A 22,914-nucleotide genomic window follows, 5' to 3' on the forward strand; every position below is an offset into this window, starting at 1 on the left:
CTGCGGCTAGGGAAGAGCGTGTCATCAGCCACCAAAGGCATGCCATCAGCGTGCAAGCTCTGTCACCGGTCGTACAATAGCTGGCCCGTCGTTGGCGCCTCGCGTCTTGGCGGCCCCCCCAGACGTGCCAACTGCATCGTCGCGGGCGTGTGCACTCGTGCCTCATTCCAAACAGTGTGTATAAGCGAATTCCTTGGATACTCAAATGACTCGACCTTAAAACGTAAATCTTTCAACCCTTCGCTTTCAACCCTTCGGTTGTGCTGTGCAGCAACATCTTTGACGGTTTCCTTGCAACTGCACGGACCAGTCTGAACCATGGCCAGATGTTAAAATGCATATATGCTTGTAGTACAACTTGTAGCATAAAGCTCATCGTCGGGCGAGAGGACGGCGGTCAATCATTCAATACACGTCGCGGTCGCGGGCCTGTTGCAGGACAGGGACGACAGGCCCACCACATGTACTGAAACTCATCTGCTCTACTGAGAGAAAGTATTAAGGCATGCTGGGCTCCCGCCTCGGCACGGGCCCTCCGCCCCCTCCGTCCTCGACCATTGAGGACGTCGAGCGGAAGCTGAACAGGAGTAGCGAAGTGGAGGTAAGCTGCTTGGTGGCCTATAGCGACGGCTTAAGCGACGCCTGCTAGCAGCGAAACTGGCCTTGCCGTTGACTACGCGTGCCATGCCCCTTCGCTGCGGCTGTCTACGCCCCCCCCCCCGCTTCCTCGCAGATAAACGTGAGCCTCATGGGCCGCGACGAGCTCATCGCACTTGGAAAAAAGCTTGTGGTCATGGCTCCCAAAATCACATCCCTCAAGATCCTCTGTGTGCCAAAGTGAGTGCCACAGCACCTCGCCTTTCCCACACCCGCTCGGGCCGGGTGCCTCGACCGGGTCTGGCGCTTGCTCGTTCCTCCACCGCGGGCTAGCGCTCAGCCATCCTCCCTCGACCACCCCTTGCCGTGACCTCTCGGGGCCCGTGCTCCGCTACCCCATCTGCTCACTCGGCCACACCGCGCCCCGCCTCCCTCCCTTGCTCGCAGGGGCGTCCCGTGGTCGACCTACCACTACAGCCACATGCAGGACCGGCGCTCGCACCAGCAGCTCGTGTTCGCCACGCCCGAACACAAAACAGCGGTCAAGGTGGCGTCCGCAAACGTGCAGCACCACCTGTAGGTGCAATGGTGCATGCCCCACCAGGAGGTTACAGGAGGATGGGGAGGTGGGGGTGGAGCCGGGGCCGCAGACAGGATGCGCAGCAGGGGCTTGCATGGGCTAGGCCATTGCTAGGGAGAAGCCGGCGGGTGGCTTGTGTGTCGTACCAACATGCTACGTGCTGGGTCAGCTAGCTCGCCCGGACGTCAGGACGGCTTTGACAGCATCCTGACTCGCCATGTTGTGCGCATGGACCGCCCGCTGCAGGGTGCGCATCGGCTTCTACAAGGCCATATGCACGGTGCTGCGGAGGGCGCCCATCCAGGAGCTGGTGCTGGGCCTGGTGGGTGCTGGGCGGTGTGTGTGTGTGTGTGTGTGTGTGTGTGTGTGTGTGTGTGTGTGTGTGTGTGTGTGTGTGTTAAAGAGCACAAGGAAAACATATGTGTGTGTGTGTGTAAATTCCAGCCCAAGCCTATACCAAACCTGGGGGTGACGTACCTGTTCATGGAGGATGGAGTGATTCAACCGGGGGGAGGGGGCAGTGAAATTTAGCAGTGTGGGGTGGTAGGGCGTGATGCCGGCAAGTCATGGCGGCAGCACTGCACGCTGGGAAGGGGGCAGCTGCCGGCCGCCTTGGCGCCGCAACCATCTCACCCGACGCGGCCCACCCGCCCGGTCCCTGCCGCCCCCCCTCGCCCTGGTTACCCGCAGCGCTTCAGCGAGAGCGGCTATGTGATGCTGGGCGAGGCGCTGGCCGCCAGCAAGACCCTGAGGCGCCTGAGCTTCGCCGGCAGCCACATGGGGCTGCAGCGACTGGAGGTGGGGTGGGTGGAGAGGGCGGGTGGGTGGGGTAGGTGGATGGGGCCGTGAAAACTGGAGGCGCCTGCAGCAGCAGCAGTAGCGGCAGCAGCAGCAGCAGTAGCGGCAGCAGCAGCAGGGTGGCGTGGGGGTGGAGGGAGGGCGCCAGGATAGTGCGGCCTGGAGCTGGAGGCGCATGCAGTGGCGGTGGCAGTGGCAGCTGGTCGGGGCAAGGGAGCTCATGGCAGGGCTGGGAGGCGGGTGATGGTGAGTGATGGATGGCAGGTGAGAAGCAGGCCGGCGTGGGGTCACGGCAGCACGAGTCCGCAAGCGCGCGCGACCTGAAGTCGGATTGGACACGGAACGCTTGGCAGGCAATGCTGCCGCCCGCTTGCGTGTCTGCACTGGCCCCCCCCCATCCCGCCTCGCCCCGTCCATCTGCCTGCCTGCCCCGCTCCTACCGGCCTGCCTGCCTGCCTGCCTTCCTGCCTCGCACGCCTTTCCTGCCCCGCACCTGCCCCGCACCCGCCCTGCCCCGCACCTGCCACCTCCGCAGTGGCTGAAGCCTGGCCTGACCGCCAACAACTCGCTGGAGGAGCTGGACCTCACCGCGTGCGGCCTGGGCGACGTGGCGGCGCAGTGCGTGGCGGCAATCATAAAGGTGGGCAGTGGAGGGTGGTACAGGTGTGTGTGTGTGGGGGGGGAGGTGTAGATGCTAGCCCAAACCCCGAAACCGAATCCAAAGCAAAAGAGCGAGGGGGTGGGGAACGGGTTGGCAAGGTGGGGCGGGGCGGGGCGGGGCGAGGAACTAAGGACCCAGGCGGGCAGTTGCGGGGGCGGGCGGGCCAGGATCTGCTGCAGCTCCGCAACACCGTCACGGTGCACAGCGGGGCGGTACAGCGTGTCGGCATGTGTAAAAGCTGGAGCCACCCTGCAACCATCACCAGCAACAGTGCTGCACCCCACCCCCACTCACCCCTCACCCTGCTCCGCTCAGACCCCGCTACACCTGCTGTCTACTTCGCCAAACTTCTTTGTAACGATCCTTGCCCCCCCCCCGCCCCCGTCCCCCGCAGTTCCACGCCGACCGGCGGCAGTCCCTGGTGTTTGATGAGCAGCTGCGGCTGTACCCGGACGCCTCCGGCCTGGTGCCACAGCACGCCGCACACCTGGCCTTCGCCGGCCAGCTGCGCGCCATCGCCGCCTCCGTGGACGAGCGCTGCGGCGGGCTGCTGCACCTGGAGCTGGCGGAGAACAAGGTGGGCGCGGCAATGTGTGAATGTGTGTAGAAGAGCACAAGGGAACCATTGCTAAAAGACAGTGAATGTGTGTGTATGTAAGGTTATAGATACCAGGCCAAATCAAACCGAACCCAATGCAAAAGAGCGAGGAGAAAGGGGGGGAGGGTAGCTCATGCCGACCAACCCAAGAAAGTGGTCCGTGGGGGTTTGGGTGGAGGGTGGGTGGATGGGTGGGTGAGTGTGCTGAAGGGAGGGAAATGGACGTGAAGAAGCAAAGAGGGAGAAACCGTCGGGAGGCCAGTTTGGGGGACTGCTGCATCGCCGAGTGCGACCCGGCACCGCCGCTGGCACGGCTGGTGGTAGCCGCCGCCAGAAGTGCATCATAAGTTCATAACTGCCGCGTACCTCCTCCGACACCTCCTCCGACACCTCCTCGCTCACCTCCTTCGCCGCGCCTCACTTTGCCAAATCCCGCATGTCGGGCCCTGCCAGATGACGGACCGCTGCGCCCGCTTCCTGCGCGCCGCGCTGTCCTACGACCGCCGCCTCATCTTCCTCAGCCTGCGCGGCAACAAGCTATCGGCAGATGCCGAGGCCGAGGTGCGGCAATACCGTACGCACGCGTGTCTACCGCGATGTCCTCTGAACCGCACCGCGCGTCCTGCCGTGTGCCGTGCTTGTCCCGCACGCCCCGCAATTCGCTGCTGTACCGAATAATAATGTAGCTACCGTAGTATGTTGTGCCACACGGATGTGCCACTCCTGGCACTTCCTGCATCTTACGCATGTGTGCTCGATTGCACATCTCCTTCCTCAGTTTATCTCGCTGATGAAGGAGCACCAGGCGCTGCTGCGAGTGGACCTGCGGCAGAACGCCGACCCGCAGCTGGGCATACTCAAGGTGTGGGTGGGATTTTGTGTGTGTGCGTGTGCGTGAGTGGCTGTGTGCGTGTGTACATGTGCGTGTGTACGTGTGCGTGTGTGCGTGCGTGTATGTGTGTGTGTGCAGGGTTGTGCAGAGCTGTGGGGCCGGCATGATGCTGACAAGGGACAGAACAGAGCGCCTCCACCTGGTCAACTGCAAATCACATTAAACCCTGCCTACACCATCAACCGCGCCGTCGCGCCCACTCTGCAGCTGAAGCGGCGCGTGGCGCCGCGCATCTTCTCGGCTGCCCTGGGCTTCCAGCCCAACCCGCTGGCGCCGCTGCCCGGCTCGCCTGCGCTCACGGAGACCAGCATGCCGCTGTGGGCGCTGAGAGATGTGGGTCAGAGGGCCCTGAACTGGGGCTGGCTGGGGTGGGCTGCGGCTGGGGCTGGCTGGGGCTGGGGCTGGACTGGGCCTTGCGTTGCTTGGGTGCAACCGCAACCGACAGGCTGGGTGCACCAGGGTCATCGGTGCAGGCAACGTTGGTCCATGCTGCTGCAATCTTATATATCGTACCATGTCACATAGTATCATACCGTATTACTGAACTGAAAAATGCCCGGCCGCCGTAACGCGCAGGAGCTGCCCCAGTCACTGGGTCCCACGCCCATGGCCAGCCCCATGGCCCGGCCAGGTGGCGGCCGGCCCGCCTACCTGCCCACCTTCGGGGGCGCAGGCGCCGGTGCCGGGGGCACGGCAGGCGGCGCCAGTGGTGGTGGCGGTGGCGGTGTGGGGCCTGGCTACGCGCCCGGCTCGCCTAGCCGCATGTCCGCCGTCAGCTGGGGTGACGCCCACTTACTGACGCGAGGGTGAGCCCTCGGCGCTGAGGGCGGGAGGGCGCGGGTGTTCCTTACCCGGGCATGGGCGGTTGATGGTAGCCGCTGCAGCGTTGCCGTCTAGCTGCTGAGCAGATGAACAATAAAGAGCACAAGGAAGAACAGTACGCGCAGGACAGTTAGTGCGATGCTGTGTCACGGCCAGTGACCAGTGTGTGCCATGCCGCGTGTTGGTGCAGGTCGCCGCGTCAAACCCTGCTGGCCGCCAGGCAGGCTGCCGTGGATGCCGGCGCGGGCGGTCAGCACCCCATCAGCCCCACAGTGCCGGGCTCCTCCGGGGCGCCCCAGGGCTACGGCGCCGCCAGCGGTGCCGGCACCGACCGGCAGCAGCAACAACAGCAGCAACAGCAGCAGCAGGTGCAACAGCAGCAGCAGGTGCAGCGGCAGCAGGACGCGACGGAGGCGGCGCGCCGCCGCGCCGCGTCGGCAGGGCAGAACGCCGCCCTGGCTTACGACGACGGCGGCGCGGGCGTGGAGGGGGCGGGTGCGGACGAGGACGGGTTGATAGAGGAGGGGGTACGGCAGCGCAGCCTGTCCGCACCCGTGTCGCCTCTGCCGCGGGGGGAGGCGAACTGGTACGGCGGGGCTGCACAGGGCGGCGGCGGCGCTGGTGTCGGACCCAGAGGGACTGGTGCACGCACGCCTGACATGTTTGGCGGCGCCAGCCCTCGCAGCGCGCCGGCGGCGTCGCCCCGCGGCGGCGCCGCCGATGGCAGCGGGGTGCGTGACTTGGGCCGCGTCCCGACCTTTTCTGTGCATGACAACGTTGCGGACGGTGGAGACGAGCAAGGGCAAGGCTTGCCACAGCAGCAGCAGGAGCAGCAGCAGCAGGCGGGGCAAGTGGGGTGGATGGCGCCGCGAGAGGCATCACTGGCAGGGAACGTGCCGCTCGGCCTGGACCCAAACCAGCTCTTCGCGCAGGGTCAGGGTCAGGGGCGGGGCCCGGGCGGCGCTGGCGGCGGCAGCGGAGGTGGCCTGTTCCCGGAGCGTCACGAAACCACGTTGTCCGGCTGGGATGACGGCACGGGCGCAGGCGCCGGCGCCGACTCGGGCGGCGGCGCCCCGCCCATTGCCGGCGCGCTGGTGGCGGCGGCGGCCAATGCGCGGGGCGCGGGTCCACCTCAAAGCGGTGCGGGCGGCGCGCACTACGGGGACGGGGCTGGCCTGGCCGCGGGCCCCCACGTCTGGCCCATGCTGACGCTGGCATCCATGCTGCCGCCACACGCCTCCGCCACGGCGAGGCTGGAGCACGCGCTGGATAAGGCGGCGGCCACGATGGCGGTGGCGGCGGGGCAGGCGGCGCTGCAGGTGCCGCTGCCGGGCATGCCCGGAGCGGCGCAACACCAGCTGCAGCAGCTGGCGATGCAGCAGCAGCAGCAGCTGGGGCAGCAGCAGCAGCAGCTGGGGCAGACGTCGGTTCCGGCGGGCTCCATCCCCACGCAGTCACAACTACTGCTGCAGCGCCAACACCAAGCCTCATCACCACCGCAGCAGTACCAGCAGCAGCAGTACCAACAGCAGCCGTACCAACAGCAGCAGTACCAACAGCAGCAGTACCAGCAGCAGCAGTACCAACAGCAGCAGTACCAGCAGCAAAAGGACCAGCAGCAGCAACAACAAACGCTGCAGCAGGCCGGGCAGGTGCCGCAGCTGCTGAGTCGGGGCCCCACCGCCATGTCGCCGCCGTCAGTGGCACACCACGGCGCGCTGTATGCCCAGGCAGCCGGTGCCAGGACCGCCACGCCGCCGCGGGAGCCGCCCGGGTATGGCGGCTTCCCGGGTCCCGGTGCCTCAGCCGGCGGAGCGGCACATCCTGCGTGGCGCGCTGAGCCTCCGGTGGCCACGGCGCTCCCGCCCTTTGGGGGCCGCAGCGGCGGCGTGCCACTGGCCTTCGGGTTCTCGGCGCGGCAGCCCTTCCCTGCGGCTGAGCCGCACCCGCAGGTCATGGTCCGGCCGGCCCAGGCGCCGCCGTCTCCCTCAGCAGCAGTAGTGCTGCGCGCGGCGGCTGCCGCCGCAGCGGCAGGGCATCCAGGAGGAGGGCTAGCCCTCGCGGCGTCGCCGCCACGCTCCGTCGCGGCCGCCACGGCAGCGCTGGAGCTGGAACGCCTTCGGCACCAGCAGCAGCTGCTGCAACAGCAGCTGCAACAGTATCAGCAGCAGCAGCGGGGGTCGGCGGGTGGGGCGCCTGCGGAGGTGCGCGACGCGGCGCGGCAGGTTGCGTTCCTGTCCATGCTGCACCGGGAGGGTGCGGCGGCGTCACCTAGCCAGCTGCAGGTGAGGGCGCTGAGCAGCAGTGCGTGAAAGCAGGGGCAGAGCTAGTAACCAGCCATGTGGGCGGCAAATTGGGTTGTACAGCAACCGCGCACGAGCCGTACGGGCCTCATTCTGCAAAGGGCTGCTTCTGGAGCTGAAAGCGCAGGACGAGCAGTACCGGTACGGCATACCGTACTGGTGCGGTATGAACACGTGTCATGTGCCTTGCCTGCCCTTGTGCCGCTGCGCCGCGCAGGGCGGCTACAACTACCTCTTCACCGGGCCCGCGCCAGGCCAAGCGCAGCATCAGACTTATATGCACCACCAACAACAGCCCTACCAACAGCAGGCAGACCCGCAGCAGCCGGGCCTCCCGCTGCCGGCGCACCAGTACCTGCACCAACAGCTGGACCCCGCCTCATACCCCTTCTACTACCCGCCAGGCGACGTGGGCGGCGCTGGCGGGTTCGGCGGCGGCGAGCGCAGTCCCCCGTCCACACGGAGGTAGGGCGTGCACCCCATCTCGTAGCTTGCCGTCTGCTTCTGCTTTCCTAATGGAGCAGTGACACCGATGACACCCCGTTCCATGGAAGCCCTTGAAAAGCACTGCTCAAGTGCTCGGTGTGTACGCGGCCGCGCAGTCCGGCCTCGTGCACTGCAGTCGTCCACTGCTTACAGCCCTGACATGCGCTTTCTGGGCTCCGTGTGCGCCCCGCTCTTACCCTATCATCTTGCCCACCCGCTCACGGCTCAGGCGTAAGAAGGCCGGCACGCGCACGGTCCACGTGCGCCTGGCGGCACGGCGCATGAGCCGCAGCGCTCAGGGCCGGCCGCGCTCGCCAGGCCGGCAGCGCTCGCCGCGCTCGCGGTCGCCGTCGGCAGGACGCAGGGGCGGCGCCAGGTCCAGGGCTGGGTCCCCTCCAGGGCGCGGCCGCAGCGTGGCGCTCCGGGGCCGGGGCGGGAGCAGCTCACGCAGTCGCAGCCCGGGCAAGGCGCGGCGCTCATGGCCGGGCTCGCGGTCCCGCTCCGGGTAAGCGCCAGCGTGGCCTCTGCGGCGTGTGTGCGCGCGTGTGCTTTTTGTAGCGGCTGGGGTCGTGCCGAGACGCGTATGCACGCACGACGGAGTACAATGTCGCTGTTGTGTGTTGTGCGTTGCTCCGTTTGCATCTCCGCAGGTCGCGGTCCCGCTCCACGGGCCGCAAGGGAAGCCGCGGCCGCGGTCGGACGGGGCGGCGGCTGCGCGCCAAGCGCAAGGGCGGCCGGGCCGGCGGCAGGCGCTCGCGCTCACCGCCCGCGGGGCTGCTGTCCGCCACGCACCCGGACGCATTGCTGGTGTTGGAGCGGGCGCTTCTCGAGATGGCGGCGGAGGTGGACAGGCTGGAAGCCGAGGCGGCGGCTGCGGCGGCGCTGCAAGCGCACGAGGAGGCAGAGGCGGCGCGCTTGGCGGCGGAGGCGGGCGCGCAGACGGGGCGGGGCCAGGGGCGGGGGAAGGACGGCAAATCGCGGAAGCCGGGTCGGCACAAGCAGACGCAGACGTCGACGCGGCGGGACCGGTCCAAGTCACGTGAGCGCAGGGCGGCGGCGGCAGCCACGGCCAAAGCGGCTAGGCGGAAGGAGGAGGAGTTGGGGAAGAAGCGGGAGGAGGAGGACGCAGCGGCGGCACTGCGGCGGCGGCTCGCGCAGCTGTCGTCTGTGAAGCCGTACGAGGGATCGGCGCGCGGCGGCGGCATCAACGTGAGCACCATCATCTCACAGTTGGACCGCTGGTGCAGCCTGTGTGACAATGCGCTGCTGCAGCCGCAGCCCAAGTGAGGCGGCGCGAGGGAGGGGAAGGCGCACGAGAGAGGTGCCGCTGGTGAGGGTGCTGTGGAGGCGACTGGGGGCAGGTAGCCGTGGAGCGTGCGGTGACGTGGCGAGGATTGCCGGTACTGGCTGCTGGCCGGGGGGCACGGTGGGGTCTGCAAGGGCGCGCGGGTCGCGAGGCAGAGAAGCTCATATAGTTTGTTTGGGTTGAAGTCGGTAAATTGCACATGTGGGGGCTCATGAAGGGCTCTACCGAGGCTGGGGATATCGGAAACACTGCGTACGACCGCACATGGGCGCAGGCTGCTTTGCGGGCTGTGCGCAAGGAGCTAGGAAGGCTGCTGTGAGGTGAATTCCACTGGGACGTGCGTGCGGGTGTGCGGGTACATGGGGCCAGGTTCCGGGGCAGATGAAGACCTTGTCACAGATGGAGGGCAGGCAGTGCACATGTGGTAGCACAGGCACAGAACTTAAGATGTTTCATGGCGTGCGCTGTGCGGCGGGCAGGATGCATCTGGGGGCGGCCCGGTAGGCGTTTGCGCTAGTGCTGAGCGGTTGACGGGATGATGGTTGCCGGTGCGGTGTACGCAATTCCGGTAACATCCGCACGATGTCGGGAAGAGTGCAGGCAACTGCCTTGTAGATTGTCGCAAACAGCAGAGCCAGGGCATAGTTCCGTCCGTGTCAGCCACTCAGCCAGCGGGCCACGGGGGGGCATATTCGCCTGTGCGGCTGTGCCGAGATGGGCAGGACGCAGTCAACGCACTGCATTCGGAGGCAGAGGGGGCTGAGGGGGGCAAGGGGAGCCAGAGTGGGTGTTCAGGTTTGGTACCGGGCAGGCAGAAGTGCAGCACCGGGCAGGTAGGCATGCGTTGACGGGCCGCACGGCAGGTCCGCAGCAGGCTGGAGGGAGCGGCGGCGCGGGCGCAGCCAGTGCTCGTATCTTAAGAAGGCAGGTGCGGCGCCAAAAAGGCATCTTTGATTTTCAGAAACCCGCTGCCGCCGCATCTTTGTTCCCCAAAAATTTTCCCGGGGGCTCCGCCCCCGACCTATGCACGGTTCGTGTCAGGCCAGGGGGTGGCCAGGGGCACGCCATGGCTGGTACTGAGCATTCGGTGTACTGCCAAACAAGCTTGCCCTGTTACAACGTGCGGGGTGAGGTTGCTGTTGCCCCCAGCCTACGTTTCGGCTCCGGCACAGCAAAATATTCCGCCGCACGGCATGCGCCATTGTTGCAGCGTGCGGGGTGAGGTTGCTGTTGCCCCCAGCCCACGTTCCGGCTCCGGCACAGCAGAATATTCCGCCGGGGAGCAGGAGGCGCGGAGATGCCACGCCGCCAGGTGCACGCAGTGTGGCCGACGCCACCACCCGCCACGCCGCCGGTACGGGCCAGCAGCGCGGAGAGTTGGGCAGCAGCATCCGGGCCGCACTGCAGCTCCGGCGGCCCGCGCGCCATGTCCATAATGCGCAGGATGGGGCGCAGGACGGACCGATTGCTTGTACTGTATAGTAGTGCAGCGACGTGCCAGGCGTGGCCCGAGCGCACCAGCTGGCTTGGAAGCCACTAACTGGCGCACCGCGGCTAGCGCCTCCCAGCCCCGCACTGCCGTGCCGAGCGTGAGCATACCCGGCAGCGCCATGAGAGCCGGGAAGTCACGCTCCAAGCCACCCGCCGCAAGCCCCGCCGCACACGGCAAGACTGGATTGCCCCAGAGCGGAAGTGCAAAGCACCAGGCAGGGCCCTGGCACCAGCGCCACCGGGTGCAGGACTACTGTGACCGGCGGCAGGCAGCTGAGGGCGCCTAGGGGGCGCACGAGGGCCGGGCAGGTTGCCGCCACCGGCTGGCCGAAGATCGCACAGCCATGAATAGCGGGCCCGACACCGCCGGCCGCACGCTGCATCGTCAGACGCATAGGGGAGGGGGAGGGAGAGACGGAGGGAGAGGGAGAGGGAGAGGGAGTCGGAGAAGATGGATGCCGCTCTGGGGCGTTTCAAGCCAGGCTCGCTCAACTTTCAGACGCTTACAAGCGAGCTGGTGGCTGCATCGGAGGCAGAGTGTCAGCAGCTGGAGGAAGCGCGGCGACAGCTAGACGAGGAGGTGGGAGTCGCGCGGTCGCCGAGGGGTGGCGAGGCGGGGGACGCTTCAAGCGAAGGGATTGGGAACGTGGAGCGCCTGCGTGGCTCCAAACCCTAGACCGGGAAGACGCCGGGGGAAACAGCAGAGCCTGGGGGGTTGTAGATACCAGCCCAAACTAAACCAAACCCAATGCAATAGAGCGAGGAGGAGGGCGTGGCCTATGCTTGACAACGGAGTGGCACGCGGTAATGGGGGGGAGTTGGGTGGGTACGCCGGTGGGGATGGCAGCAGCGAGGAAAGGGGAGGGGGCAGCGGGTGCTGCCAAGAGAACGGAGGGGTGGACAGGAGGCAAAGGCACGTGCAGGCTCAGGCTGTGCACGGGGTACGTGCAGGTAGTGCAGGCTGTGTGTGCATGGGCACCTTGTGGATGGGGTATTGGCGCGGTGTGGCACGTAGCGCGGGCATGGCCTGTTGCCGTGTTTGTGTCGTGTGTGTTTACTTGCGATGGGTGTGGGCAGTCAGCCTGTCAGCGTCGAAGAATCGGAGCCGTGTCACCGGACGCGCCACACTTGGCCCTGTTTTCCTCTCCGTGCAACAACCTGCACCCTTTTCACCAACACCCATGCTATGCACGCACGTGCGCCCTACACACACACGCACTTCTTTTTCGCTGTTGCACGCGCCCCTCCTCCCACCCCAGGTGACGCTCAACGTGGGCGGCCTGCGCTTCACCACCAGCCTGTCCACACTGCGCAACGCGCCCAACGCCTGCCTCTTCAACGCCATGTTCAGGTGGGGTGTAGGGTGTGGGGGGTTGGGACTGGGGAGGTGGGGCGTGGGGTGCGGTACATGGGGCCCGGGCCAGGGGGTTCGGGATTATCAATACCGGTCAGCATTCAGCAAGCGCGACTCCGCCCTCTTGCCACCCTGCGCATGCCCTGCGCATGCCCCGCACGGCATCTCCCGCCGCTGCTGCTTCCCTGCTGCGCTGTGCTCTTACGGTGCTCACACGGCGGCTTACCAGCCCACGTGCGTCCCGCAGCGGGCGGCACAAGCTGAGCAAGGACGAGGCGGGCTGCTACTTCATCGACCGCGACGGCCGCCACTTCCACGATACACTCAATTAGTGAGCGGGGGGGGGGCGCGAGGGAGAGCCAGAGCGCGCCAGGAAGCTGTTCCTAGCTAGCGAGCTAGCTAGCGAGCTAGCTGGCTAGATAGAGCTGAGGCGTGTGTGTGGTCAGGCGGGGTTGTCGTACGTCCTCCCTCCGCCGCTGCACGCTCTGCTTGACCGTCACGCAACGTCATGCAACGTCACATACGCACGCAGCCTGTACAACAGCAGCACCACCCACCCACACCACACACCGCCCTTCGCCCTGAGTTCTGAAACGAACTGCCATGCCTTCCCAACCACATTTCCCCTTGCCTTCCCAACCACACCCACAGCCTTCGCGACGCGCATTTCAACTCCCCCGGGCCCGGCCTCCCGACCCCGCGCACCACCACCACCACCACCACCACCACCTCTTGCAACCCGCCGCCGCCGCGGCCGCGGTCGTGCCCGGCAGCTACGTGCTGCATTAGGCATGGGGCAGACCTGCGAAGGAAGGACCCCGCTTCCCTCTCAGAGCACCCTCATTGCAAAACACTGTCAAATCAAGCTTTGCCACTATGCCAAACTGGGGGCAGTCCTTGCGTGATTAAATGCCGTGCGTGTCCAGATGCGGCCGAAGGGAAGAGACCAACCTGTCGCCACTAGAGGTTGCCGCAAGCCCGTGGTATTCGCATGACTTGAAGCTCATTGAGTGCTCACCGCTCGCGTTACAATCTCCGCGCTCCCACAAAGCAGGGGAGAACAGTTGCCGGAAGCCATGGCGCATGTCGCTTTCACGCACTTGCAGGGTTGCTGCAGTAGTTTGCAGTTGACGCGTTGACACTGAGCGCCCCTGCAAGTCTCACAGGCTCTCAGCCGTGAAAAGCTCCCTCCACTTGCACCCACACCAGGAGTTCGTGAACGCGCGGGATCCACTCAACACCAGCCAGGCGGAGCAAAAGTAGGCGGAGGAAGAAATTCGCATCAAGCTCAGGCGCCAGCCTCCAGGAGCACACGTGAGGCGCATAGGAGCTTCGCTTGACCGCTCACACGCTCATTGCCGCCTTCATGTTTGCGCAATGAGGTCACTCCGTACGTGTCCCCACCAACACGCCTGAGCTAGGGCGAGTTGCCGATTCAACAAAAACACTCCCCACGCGTATGAAGTGGTGAAGCAATGAAGGTGCGCACAACACCTACACAGTCCTATATCCACACGCTCTCTCACGAACGTCAGACAGCCGCCACCTGCATTGCAATTGCAGCCCATATGATACGCGCGTGACAGTTGTCGCACATCGAGATCCATGGGCCCCGCCAGACGCAGAATGCAGGTTGCATATGTCATTTGAATCCCCCCAACCTCCATCACATTTCCAAACACACCCATGGTACGGTCACACCAGATGCGCGCAAAACTTGCATGCGGCGAAGGGCCAAAGCACCACTCGTCCAAACGGGGCGTTAAGGGCCATCCCAAAAACCTTACACATCGAGAGGCATTTTCCCGCGCCGGCCCCGGCCCTGAGCCTCATGCCACCAACACCACAGCCACTCAGCCGCACAGGTCAATGCCCTCCTTCAGGCCCCACTTCTTAATGCTAGCCTTTGCGCGCTTACTGCAGTGCTCGCACTGCGCGTTCACTGTCCCGTCGGATTGCCCGGCCGCCATCTTGATGTCGATCCACTGCCCGCACGCCCCGTGCATGGCGCGACCCGGAAAGTAGACACGTGAGCGTTCTGTACATGCAACCACACGGGCTCCCTCGTCCTTGTAGGCTTCACTGACGCCGATACAGCTTTGGCTTCGTGAACTTACTCTTACGACGTGCACCGGCGAGTGGGGCATCAATTATCATTTGTGCGTACTGAATTATGTACGTACTGAGTTATGTGGTGTGGCTTTGAAGCTGAGCCGCTGTCAAGCTGTTTGTGTGACGTGGTTCTTTCATGTGTACCAAGGGCGTGATGGCTCGCAGTCTTTTGTTTTACGTAAAAGACTGCGAGCCATCACGTACACATGATACACATGAAAGAACCACGTCACACAAACAGCTTGACAGCGGCTCAGCTCCAAAGCCACACTACAACATTAATGATTCAGTACGCACAAATGATAATTGATGCCCCACTCGCCGGTGCACTCCCCGCGCATCTCAACCTAGCAAATAAAGCCAACCATCAACACGGCTACTGTATGTGGGTGCTGTGGTTGAGGCAACAGCTGCCTGCCCGCTGAGCCACCTGTGGCGCCACCGACGCAGGCGGCACACAAGGGTGCCCAGCATCGCCATGGCCTCGAACAGTCACCGAGCCACAAACAAACCCTTCACGCGGAGGTGGCGTCGTTGTCCTCCTGCATACATGGAGCCACACACACACACACATGCACGCTCACATACAGCCGCCATGTCACGAGGCAGGAGCACACACCCCGGCACCCCTGCATATGCTGCACTGCTTGACTGACTGTAGCATCGCGATCGCAATCGCGCTTGGACCATTTACCCCCAGTCAGGAACATACAAAGAGCTGTTTGCGGCCCATACATGGTGCGCCGCTACCCAAAATATGAAAAGCGTGTGCCTACCTAGCCTACCATTGGCTCAAGGTTTGCTCACCTTCTCCTCCTTGATGTGGCAGGGCACGCCCATGCTCCTCGCAATGCAGGACAGGCTTGCCACCGTGGGCCTGTTGTGCACGTCCCGGTGCAGGATCAGCCCCGACGCCGTGTTGAAGGAGTGTACGTCGTTGCTGGCGTCCTGCATGATGGCCTCCAGGTTCGCGGCCATGCTCTCCACTGTCAAGCAGCCAGGCAACGATGGGGGTGGATGGGGCGGGGTGGGGTGAGAGTACCAGCCCAAGCTGAACCAAGCAGAGTATACGCAGTAACGGTAACGGTAGAGGCCACGCATGCAAAGTCAGGCATACTGATTGGGAGGGGCATCGGCCGCGGCCCGTGGAGGGGCATCGGCCCGTGGAGGGGCATCGGCCGCGGCGCGTGGAGGGGCATCAGCCGCGGCCCGTGGAAAGGCAGGGCATGTATGTGGTGCCGTTGGCTAACAGGCTTGGAGGCGCGTAAAACAGCACAGCAGCACACAGACATTCAAACACAAACGGCTTACCTGGGCGAGCAGGAAAGTAGCCCCGACGCCAGGCAGAAGTGCCGGGCCGGGGTAGAGCGGCATGCATCAGAGGGGCAAAGGAGCAAAGGGCAAAAGGGCAGGGCACAATAAAGGAAGCGGACGAGGCACGTCGGCGGGAGGAGAAAAAAAGAGGGACAGAGACAACACAACACGTAAGCCCGCGCGACGAAAGCGGCCGAGTGGGCGTAAGGCAGAACGAAGGACAAGCAAGGGGCGGAGTGCATGGGGGTGGTCAGCGGGGAGTGGATGGGGGCAAGCAGTGCGCGCACCGCGTGCGGCTCTCCACAGGCATTGCCAGCCTGGGCGCCCCACACGCACAGGGGGCACCCAGATGCAGGGAAGGGCAGGCCGGAAATGCGGTGGCGCGGAGGCACAGGCAACTAATGAGGGCAGCGGCGTGTGGGGGATAACATTATGGCAAGGGGCTACGGCGGCCCCAGCAGCAAGCGGTGCGGCGGGCGGTGGGGGTGAAAAGCTGTGCTGCATGTGTTAGATAGATAGCATGTGGCAGCCACAGGCGGGCAGAGGCGTCTAAGCTTTGGACTGAGAAGCACGCCATCGCCAAGGCGCCCACAAAGCCCAACACTACACGGTTAGACGCAACCGCGGCCTGTGGATCGCTGTCATGCGCGTGGTTTGCAGCGCAATACAAGTGGCCTCCGCTAAGGCACGCACCCTTCTGCTCATCCGTCATGCTGGCGGGTGTCCAGCTGGGCACGTCGCGCAGCAGGCACAGCACCAGGTCCGGGCGCGTGCGCAGCCCGTCCTTGAATACGTCCTGGCGCTTCTTCGCCGAGCCGCCGGCCTGCTCCTGCCTCCACTGGTTGGCCACGTACTCTGCGGCGGCAGTGTCCAACGAAAGCACCGTGTCAGCAGGAAAGCCCACCCTTGGGCCCACGCCACCACACCCGCTGCCGCGGTGCACCCACCCACGAAGGAGCGGGCGTTGAAGACGCCTGCAGCGGACAGCGCGAACAGGAGCTGTTGTTTGGTGGTGTACAGCTGCTCGGTCTTGGTCGCGTTGTCCTTGGCCATGGCCGCGTAGTCCTTGGCCATGGCCGTCAGCTCGTCGGCTTTGGCCGCCAGCGCCTGGTTCTTGGCGATGATCTGAGGTGAGGAACAAAAGGAGCGCTGTAGGTACCATGGGTCATTGTGTCAAGCGCGTGCAACAAGGCGGTTGTGCATGTGAGCAGCCCCAACGCACAACCGTTGGAGACGGCAGGGGTGTCGGGCCCATCCGGGAACTTAGAACCGGTACCGGCCACGGCTACGACCTCAACGCAACTCACCTGCGCCATCAGCTTCCAGAAAAGCTTGAACACGGTCGCGTGGTGTTGGGGCGGAATCGCAGCAAGGACCTCAGCGATCTCCTCCTCGCCGAAGCGGTCGGCAGCAGCAGCAGCAGCAGCAGCAGCCACAACTGAGCGTGCCGACCCACCGAGCCCTATTTATGGCGGTGAAGCAGCAGCGGATAGAGCTCAAAAACATGTTTGCAGAAGCCGAGGCAAGAAGGGAAGCGAAGAGCAAACGCACGAATGCTCGTCCGCTCCGAAGCCCTGCCTTGCCCTGAGTGCATCGTACTCACTGGGTACAGCAGCCGATTGATGCTGCATGGCCTTGGCCGCTGAAAGCGCGGCAGCGGCCTTGGTGAGCGCGGGCCGCTGTGAGGCAGCGACGGGCCGCTGTGAGGCAGCGTTGCCGCGGCTGAGGGTGGAGCGCAGCATGTTCAGTGTAGGGATAGTGCACGACAGAGGTAGCGAGGTCTGTCCGGAGGAATGATTCACCGATGAGCGCCGCGTTCTATCAGAATGTTAAAGCGCAGCAGTAACTTCAGTTGGGATAATCTGGCCAAGGCAAACTGAATTGAAAGCATAAGCTGGTACTTTTGGTCAGGTCAGCTTCGCAGGGCTCGCCCCCGCTTGTCGGGCTGTCCCTTCACTTGTAATCCGCATCCTTTGTAGGGATTCAAATAGACTTCAGCGTGGAACTGAATTTAAGCTGTACAGGGATTTGCGAAGTCACAGGTTGGGGGTGTGGTGCACCCTTTTGCACTGGTCAATCGCGGTGCACTATTCCCCTCCAGCTTCGCACGCGTCGCCCGGTCTCCCCCGGGCACCCCCAGCTCTCCCGCCAAATGCGCTGTTACGTATGACAAAGGAGCTCCTACATGGGTTTGAAATTGGGGCAAACGGTGTGCTGGCGAGGGAGGAAGCCCGAATCGTGCACCGGCGATGGGGGCTGGTCGCGGCTTGTCCTGACTTGACTGCTGTCGCAGTTGGGGCGACTCCGTGAGAATCACCCGAGTTTCACTCCTGTTTCACGCCTGTTTCTCTTTTGTTAGCCCAGCTATCTACATATGCCATGGAAAGTGTGACGCACCCGGTGCGTTTGCGCTACAGCGCGATTCAGCTCGAACCAACTAGCAGGATCGATTACTCGTAGCTTCCTGTATACGTGATCTTCTTTCCAGGCCGCGAGAGCGAGTGCAGCGTATGAACGAAGCCGGCAACTGCGCTTTCTTGGCTTCCTCGAGAATGCGCGCAGCTATAACTTACAGTGCGATGTATTAGCGACACAGTCTGGCCTGCCAGAGCGCGCACTTGCTTGCATTTCATAGCGCGCTCGTTCCGATCGGCTGGGATGAAAGCTTACACGATATGTGCGAGCAGCTGTATCCGTTGATATAATCGGTGAGCAAAGTCATGCACAGTTGCGATGTGCTGTGAACTTTTAGCACGCTCGGCGACCCAGCTCGGCGAACCTGCTCTACGCTCCTCGCTGGCGGGGGGAGGGTTTCCTGCACCGCCCCCCTTCTGCGCGCTTCACGACACGCCTGCGGGGGGAGGGAAACCCTCCCCCCTGCACCCCCCTCCCCCAGCTTCCTAAGTGACGTGCCTCAGCGGCGGGCTAAGCGAATCGTATGGGAGGGGGGTGCAGGGGGGAGGGTGTCCCTCCCCCCGCTTGAGGGGGGGCGCAGGGGGGGGCACCCCCCCGCTAATTTGCATATCGATCAGGAGAGCCCCCCCCCCTGACATCGACTACAACAAACGTCGATGCAGGCCACGATCGGTCGGCACTGATAGCTGGGCGCAGGGGCTAAGTTTTGCGTTAGTTCCCCCGAGTCCCGTGAGCCGCACGTGGGCTCTGAGCCTCCCGCTGGCGGCGTGGGCAGGCGTGGGTAGCCGCGCTGAGGATGTCGCAGCAGTGTGCTGTTACTTTGTAACGGAATGCCGCCCAACTTCCTGCGAGCCGCCCCTGCGGCCGCCCGCGCGTGCCCCCCAGCAACTCTCGTGCACTCCCGCGCGTCCCGCCGCGCACTGCGGCCTCTTTCGTAACCCACTCAGTGCCCGAACCCAACCGACGCCGAACCGACTTGTTAGAGGACTTCTTGTAACCTAGCGACTCTGTTGCTGGCCATCTTACACCGGGCTCAGGCGCAAGCGCCTGAGGGGGGAGGGGCAAGCCGGGGTACTGCGTAGCGGTATGCATTTCTAAACCTTCGCCCTAAGACTGGTACACGCGGCGTGGGCTCAGCCCAGTTTTCCCTATAGCCGCCTTTCTTGTCTGCTTATTGACTCCTTACTGCCGTGTAGCGTTACAAACCGCCACGGCCCCAAACGACAATCCCAATCTCTCAAACCGACAATAGCCTCCACTCATGCCTCAAGCGGCCTAGCAACTCATTCGTGGCCCTCAGCGGCCTCCTACCTCCGGCCTCGCAGCTCCCGATAACCCCACCAAGTCCGCCGTGCCCGCCCCAGCCCGCCCGTGTTGAGGTTGCACTAGTGGCCGAAAGTGCTGCCCGTTGCCTGCGGCGCACAGGCTGTATCATGAGGGCACGTACGCCGTAAATTGTCCATGAAGCAAGGGCGCGGAGCCCATTGCTTGCGGCGCACAGGCCGTATCATAGGGGCACGTATGCCGTCCATTGTCCATAAAGCAAGGGCACGGAGCCCATTGCTTGCGGCGCACAGGCCGTATCATAAGGGCACGTATGCCGTCCATTGTCCATAAAGCAAGGGCGAGGAGCCCGTTGCTTGCGGCGCACAGGCCGTATCATAAGGGCACGTATGCCGTCCATTGTCCATAAAGCAAGGGCGCGGAGCCCGTTGCTTGCGGCACACAGGCCGTATCATAAGGGCACGTATGCCGTCCATTGTCCATAAAGCAAGGGCGCGGAGCCCATTGCTTGCGGCGCACAGGCCGTATCATAAGGGCACGTATGCCGTCCATTGTCCATAAAGCAAGGGCGCGGAGCCCATTGCTTGCGGCACACAGGCCGTATCATAAGGGCACGTATGCCGTCCATTGTCCATAAGGCAAGGGCGCAAAGCCCGTTGCTTGCGGCGCACAGGCCGGATCCCAACGGCACACACGCCCTTTCCCCAAGGGCACGCGGGCCCTGCGGCCTGGATAGGCAGACAGGGGAAGTACCGCGCCAAAAGTCCTGAGGGTCTTGGGGAGGTGGGGGTGGCACGATGGAAGATGTGGAAAGGTATTGCACAAAGCTGTGAACTGTAAAGCGACGGGTAGACACGAAGGCACGGCAAGCAGGACCCGCATGGCAAGCAAGTAGCCCGCCCGCACAGCTGTGCATGCCCTTTTGCTTTCAGCGACTTGCCGAACGCCTTGTCCGCAACGCTTCGCGCGCCTTTGCTCCGCTTGAAAGCTCCGCTCTGCTCCGATTTGCTCCCGAATGCGGCCCCCGAACCAAAGCGTGGTCCAAAGCGCCAGAGAAGCGTCGAAGGGCATTCCCTTACGATCAGAGAGCGAGCGTGATCAAGCTAAGGGGTTCCATTGAGCAGGATCGCGCAACAAAACGCTGCAACTCCGTCTGAGTATATATTAAACGCTTATTCGGTCCAGACATGGTAAAGTATAGTTAGAACCAGGTATAGGATTGCAAAGAAAGTCCAGAAATGTAGGGAACGTTTAAGTGCGACACACTGAGGTCACCGTCCCGGCAGAGGGACGATCCGAAATACAGTACAGAAGCACAACGGCAGATAAGGCGCCGTGTGCTCCTGACGCGTACAAGACCCAGCTCGGTTCGGCCCCATGCACAGGCACGTACCCGAGCGTCCTGCGCCGTGCGTGACTCTAACGCAACACGGCAGTTACGTCGCAATAACTAGACTTATCTCCACTGCGCTGCGATAAGTCAGCGCATATGTCCATTGCTCACATGCCATTTGGAGTGAGGTCATGTTGACTTGTCCTTTCCCCTGAAGTGGGAGAGGCGAAGCCCTTTCGGTCGCGTCGAGTTCCAGGGGGGGGGCTCTCGGTTACCAACCTCCAGAGCCCTTAAGATCCCAGGGCCTTCCGGAGCCCTCCAGAGCCCATCAGAGCCCTCCAGAGGCCGATGCAGATCCTGTCGTGTGATGTCGTGTCTGTGGTTTGCCGCTGCTGCATACCCCCCCCCCCCCCGTGGATGGCTCTGCTGTGTGTGCTGTGCTGAGCGGTAGGTTGTTGCTGGTGCCTGTCGGGTGACTGAGTGCGTGACTCAGCGTGTCAAACCCGGTCCTGCATGGGAGCCGCTACAGGCCTGGCGGGGGTATGCCGGGCCAGCGAGTCCCTGACTCGCTGGTTGTGTTGCCAACAGCGCAAGCTAGCAGACTGTGTATCAGACTGTGTCAACCAACCCATAGCGAGCATTAGTTGGACGGGGAGGGAGAGACGGAGGGAGAGGGAGAGGGTCGTGCTGAGGAAAAATAATAGAATGGCGGTTCTAGGACAGCTCCGACGAACCCCCAACTAACTCGTGTGCGGCACCCCAACCCCCCTCAGCCGTACAGGATGTAGCGTGGCAGTCGGCAGCTGCGCGAGTGTGAGCAGGTAGTTGTACGGCGGCCCGGCTCGGAAGCTACCTGGCTGGGGTGACGCACGCAGGCCGTTGGCACTTGACGGCGAGTGGGAGCGGGTAGTTGAGCTGTGGGGCTGGAGGGCGGGCCTTGGGGGCTTCTGGTTTGTGCACGAGCAGCAATGCTCCTGAGGAGACTGAGGACGGAGCACATTTCTGACAACGTACGGAATCGCAGTGGGTACTGGCAACACACTGCGCAGGCACCCCAACACGCATGTGTGCAGCGGTTGGCTGGAATGCGTCAGAGAGTTGTGACCTTTCATAGGGCCTAAACTAGCTCTCGCAGTCTCGGCCCCCCTGTACCTGAGGTAGCTCAGCTACAGCTGGTTGGTGGGTGGAAGTGTATGGGCATGTACTGGTTGGCGGTCTGACGGGTGACTACTACTGGTGCTGCAGTGCACTGCCACGAGCTGCAGCTCGGCGGCGGTGAGGTTGTGGCGGTGCTGGGCACCTGCCGTTGTCCACTCCGCCGCTTGCACTGAGCAGTAGCAGGCAGGGAGATCGATGTTGCCCTGCCGACAGCATCTACCCACGGCGGCGGCTGCATTGGTGGTTTGGGGGTGCTGCTGGTCAGCGTGTTTGGGTATAGCCAAGGCGGGGGAGGGGACGTGCATCAAGAGGCTGCTGGCTACTCAGGGAGCGAGCTCGGGGACATGAGCTTGCATTCCTTGTGGCGGCCCGGCAAGAGCGCATGGGCATGATCTGTACCTGTACCAAGACGTAGCGTGAACTAACTGGAACGTGTAGGGGGGGTTTGGTTTGAGTTCGGGGATTCCGAAGTTACTGGGGTGGGCAGGGACTCGGGCTTGTGGGCGTAGGGGTGCAAAGGATGCACCCTTCCTAACTAACCTGGGTTGACACGCGTACATGCTCCAAGCTCCATAGTCGCGTTGGAGCCAAATCTTCAGGTGTTTACGTTTTGATGTTCCCTGTCAGTCAAGTTCCATGGTCTGGCCTAGACCGAGCGAGGCCGCTTTCAAGATGCTCGTTTGATGGTTCTTTCATGTTTAGCAGGTACTGTGTGGACATCTCTGTGTGTGCAGGAGTGTGTGAGGACTGAGGACATACGGTACGAACAGGGAGGGCATGAATGCATGACTAAGTGAGACGTGTGCATCCCTACACTCCGCCATGCAACTCATGCGAGCCGCTGGGGTCGCTTGTTTGGAGCTAACCGCAGAACCGTGTCTGCATGCTCATGTGCTGCTTGCTAGCATGCCTGTTTATGTAAGCGTGAGTGTGCAAAGTATGTACGACAAAGCAGCAGGACATGCTGCGAATACCTTATTAACGTAGAAAGGAGTAGTCATCAGCGCTAGTCAGCGACAGAGTTGCAAGAAGGCGGCGTAACTATGTGCTCCCCTGAAGGGTTGACCGATGCGCTGAGATGCAATTTGTGATGCTTGTAGGGATGAGGATCACGGGATCGGGGACTGAGGGGTACCGGACACAGAGACACGCGGACTGAGGAAGCTAAGGTCCGCGGTGGACGCCTTTGGCCGTTTGGCGGCAATGCCTGCGCCGGCACGCTCACGTGAGTAGCTAGAAGTCGGCGTTTCCAGGTACGGAACCAAGTAGCGATTGGAATGCGGAGAAAGGCCGAAATGTGGAGGGAGGTGCGGTCAGCAAGCTGCGTGGCTGTGCGCGTTGTCGGATTTGCTGGTGAGTACAAAAGAAGTCCCGTAGTCCTTAGGTCCTGCCAGGTCCTGCTGAGTGATG

The 22,914-nt window shown here is 63.5% G+C and overlaps 4 protein-coding genes across 5 annotated transcripts; 2 read left to right on the forward strand and 2 right to left on the reverse strand.

Annotated features, from left to right (window-relative positions):
• Positions 1 to 226: 226 nt before the first annotated feature.
• On the forward strand, positions 227 to 9,698 carry CHLRE_13g579000v5 (uncharacterized protein). Its single transcript, XM_043069516.1, has 15 exons — positions 227 to 601; positions 734 to 837; positions 1,045 to 1,173; positions 1,424 to 1,499; positions 1,868 to 1,975; positions 2,511 to 2,615; positions 3,031 to 3,213; positions 3,688 to 3,795; positions 4,013 to 4,096; positions 4,334 to 4,459; positions 4,703 to 4,932; positions 5,139 to 7,233; positions 7,469 to 7,716; positions 7,967 to 8,242; positions 8,388 to 9,698. Exons 1-15 carry the CDS (start codon positions 506 to 508, stop codon positions 9,022 to 9,024), a joined length of 4,605 nt encoding a protein of 1,534 aa, XP_042917491.1. The 5' UTR covers positions 227 to 505; the 3' UTR covers positions 9,025 to 9,698.
• Positions 9,699 to 10,246: 548 nt separating this feature from the next.
• On the forward strand, positions 10,247 to 12,358 carry CHLRE_13g579017v5 (uncharacterized protein). 2 transcript variants are annotated; one of them, XM_043069517.1, is made up of 4 exons: positions 10,247 to 10,261; positions 10,877 to 11,114; positions 11,794 to 11,885; positions 12,118 to 12,358. In XM_043069517.1, exons 2-4 carry the CDS (start codon positions 10,986 to 10,988, stop codon positions 12,218 to 12,220), a joined length of 324 nt encoding a protein of 107 aa, XP_042917492.1. In that variant the 5' UTR covers positions 10,247 to 10,261; positions 10,877 to 10,985; the 3' UTR covers positions 12,221 to 12,358. The 2 variants fall into 2 exon arrangements, with proteins under 2 accessions (XP_042917492.1, XP_042917493.1); XM_043069518.1 differs by lacking the exon at positions 10,247 to 10,261 and having other exon boundaries at positions 10,907 to 11,114.
• A 544-nt stretch (positions 12,359 to 12,902) lies between these two features.
• CHLRE_13g579050v5 (uncharacterized protein) lies at positions 12,903 to 17,856 on the reverse strand. The gene is made up of 6 exons (XM_043069519.1): positions 16,918 to 17,856; positions 16,622 to 16,776; positions 16,262 to 16,439; positions 16,008 to 16,169; positions 14,808 to 14,986; positions 12,903 to 14,542 (listed from the first exon to the last, which is right to left on the reverse strand). Exons 1-6 carry the CDS (start codon positions 17,054 to 17,056, stop codon positions 14,516 to 14,518), a joined length of 840 nt encoding a protein of 279 aa, XP_042917494.1. The 5' UTR covers positions 17,057 to 17,856; the 3' UTR covers positions 12,903 to 14,515.
• Positions 17,857 to 18,739: 883 nt separating this feature from the next.
• Positions 18,740 to 20,324, reverse strand: CHLRE_13g579076v5 (uncharacterized protein). Its single transcript, XM_043069520.1, has one exon. It carries the CDS (start codon positions 19,639 to 19,641, stop codon positions 19,465 to 19,467), a length of 177 nt encoding a protein of 58 aa, XP_042917495.1. The 5' UTR covers positions 19,642 to 20,324; the 3' UTR covers positions 18,740 to 19,464.
• Positions 20,325 to 22,914: the final 2,590 nt, after the last annotated feature.

The sequence above is a fragment of the Chlamydomonas reinhardtii genome, chromosome 13 (genome assembly GCF_000002595.2).
Source record: "Chlamydomonas reinhardtii strain CC-503 cw92 mt+ chromosome 13, whole genome shotgun sequence".
Lineage (NCBI taxonomy): Eukaryota > Viridiplantae > Chlorophyta > Chlorophyceae > Chlamydomonadales > Chlamydomonadaceae > Chlamydomonas > Chlamydomonas reinhardtii.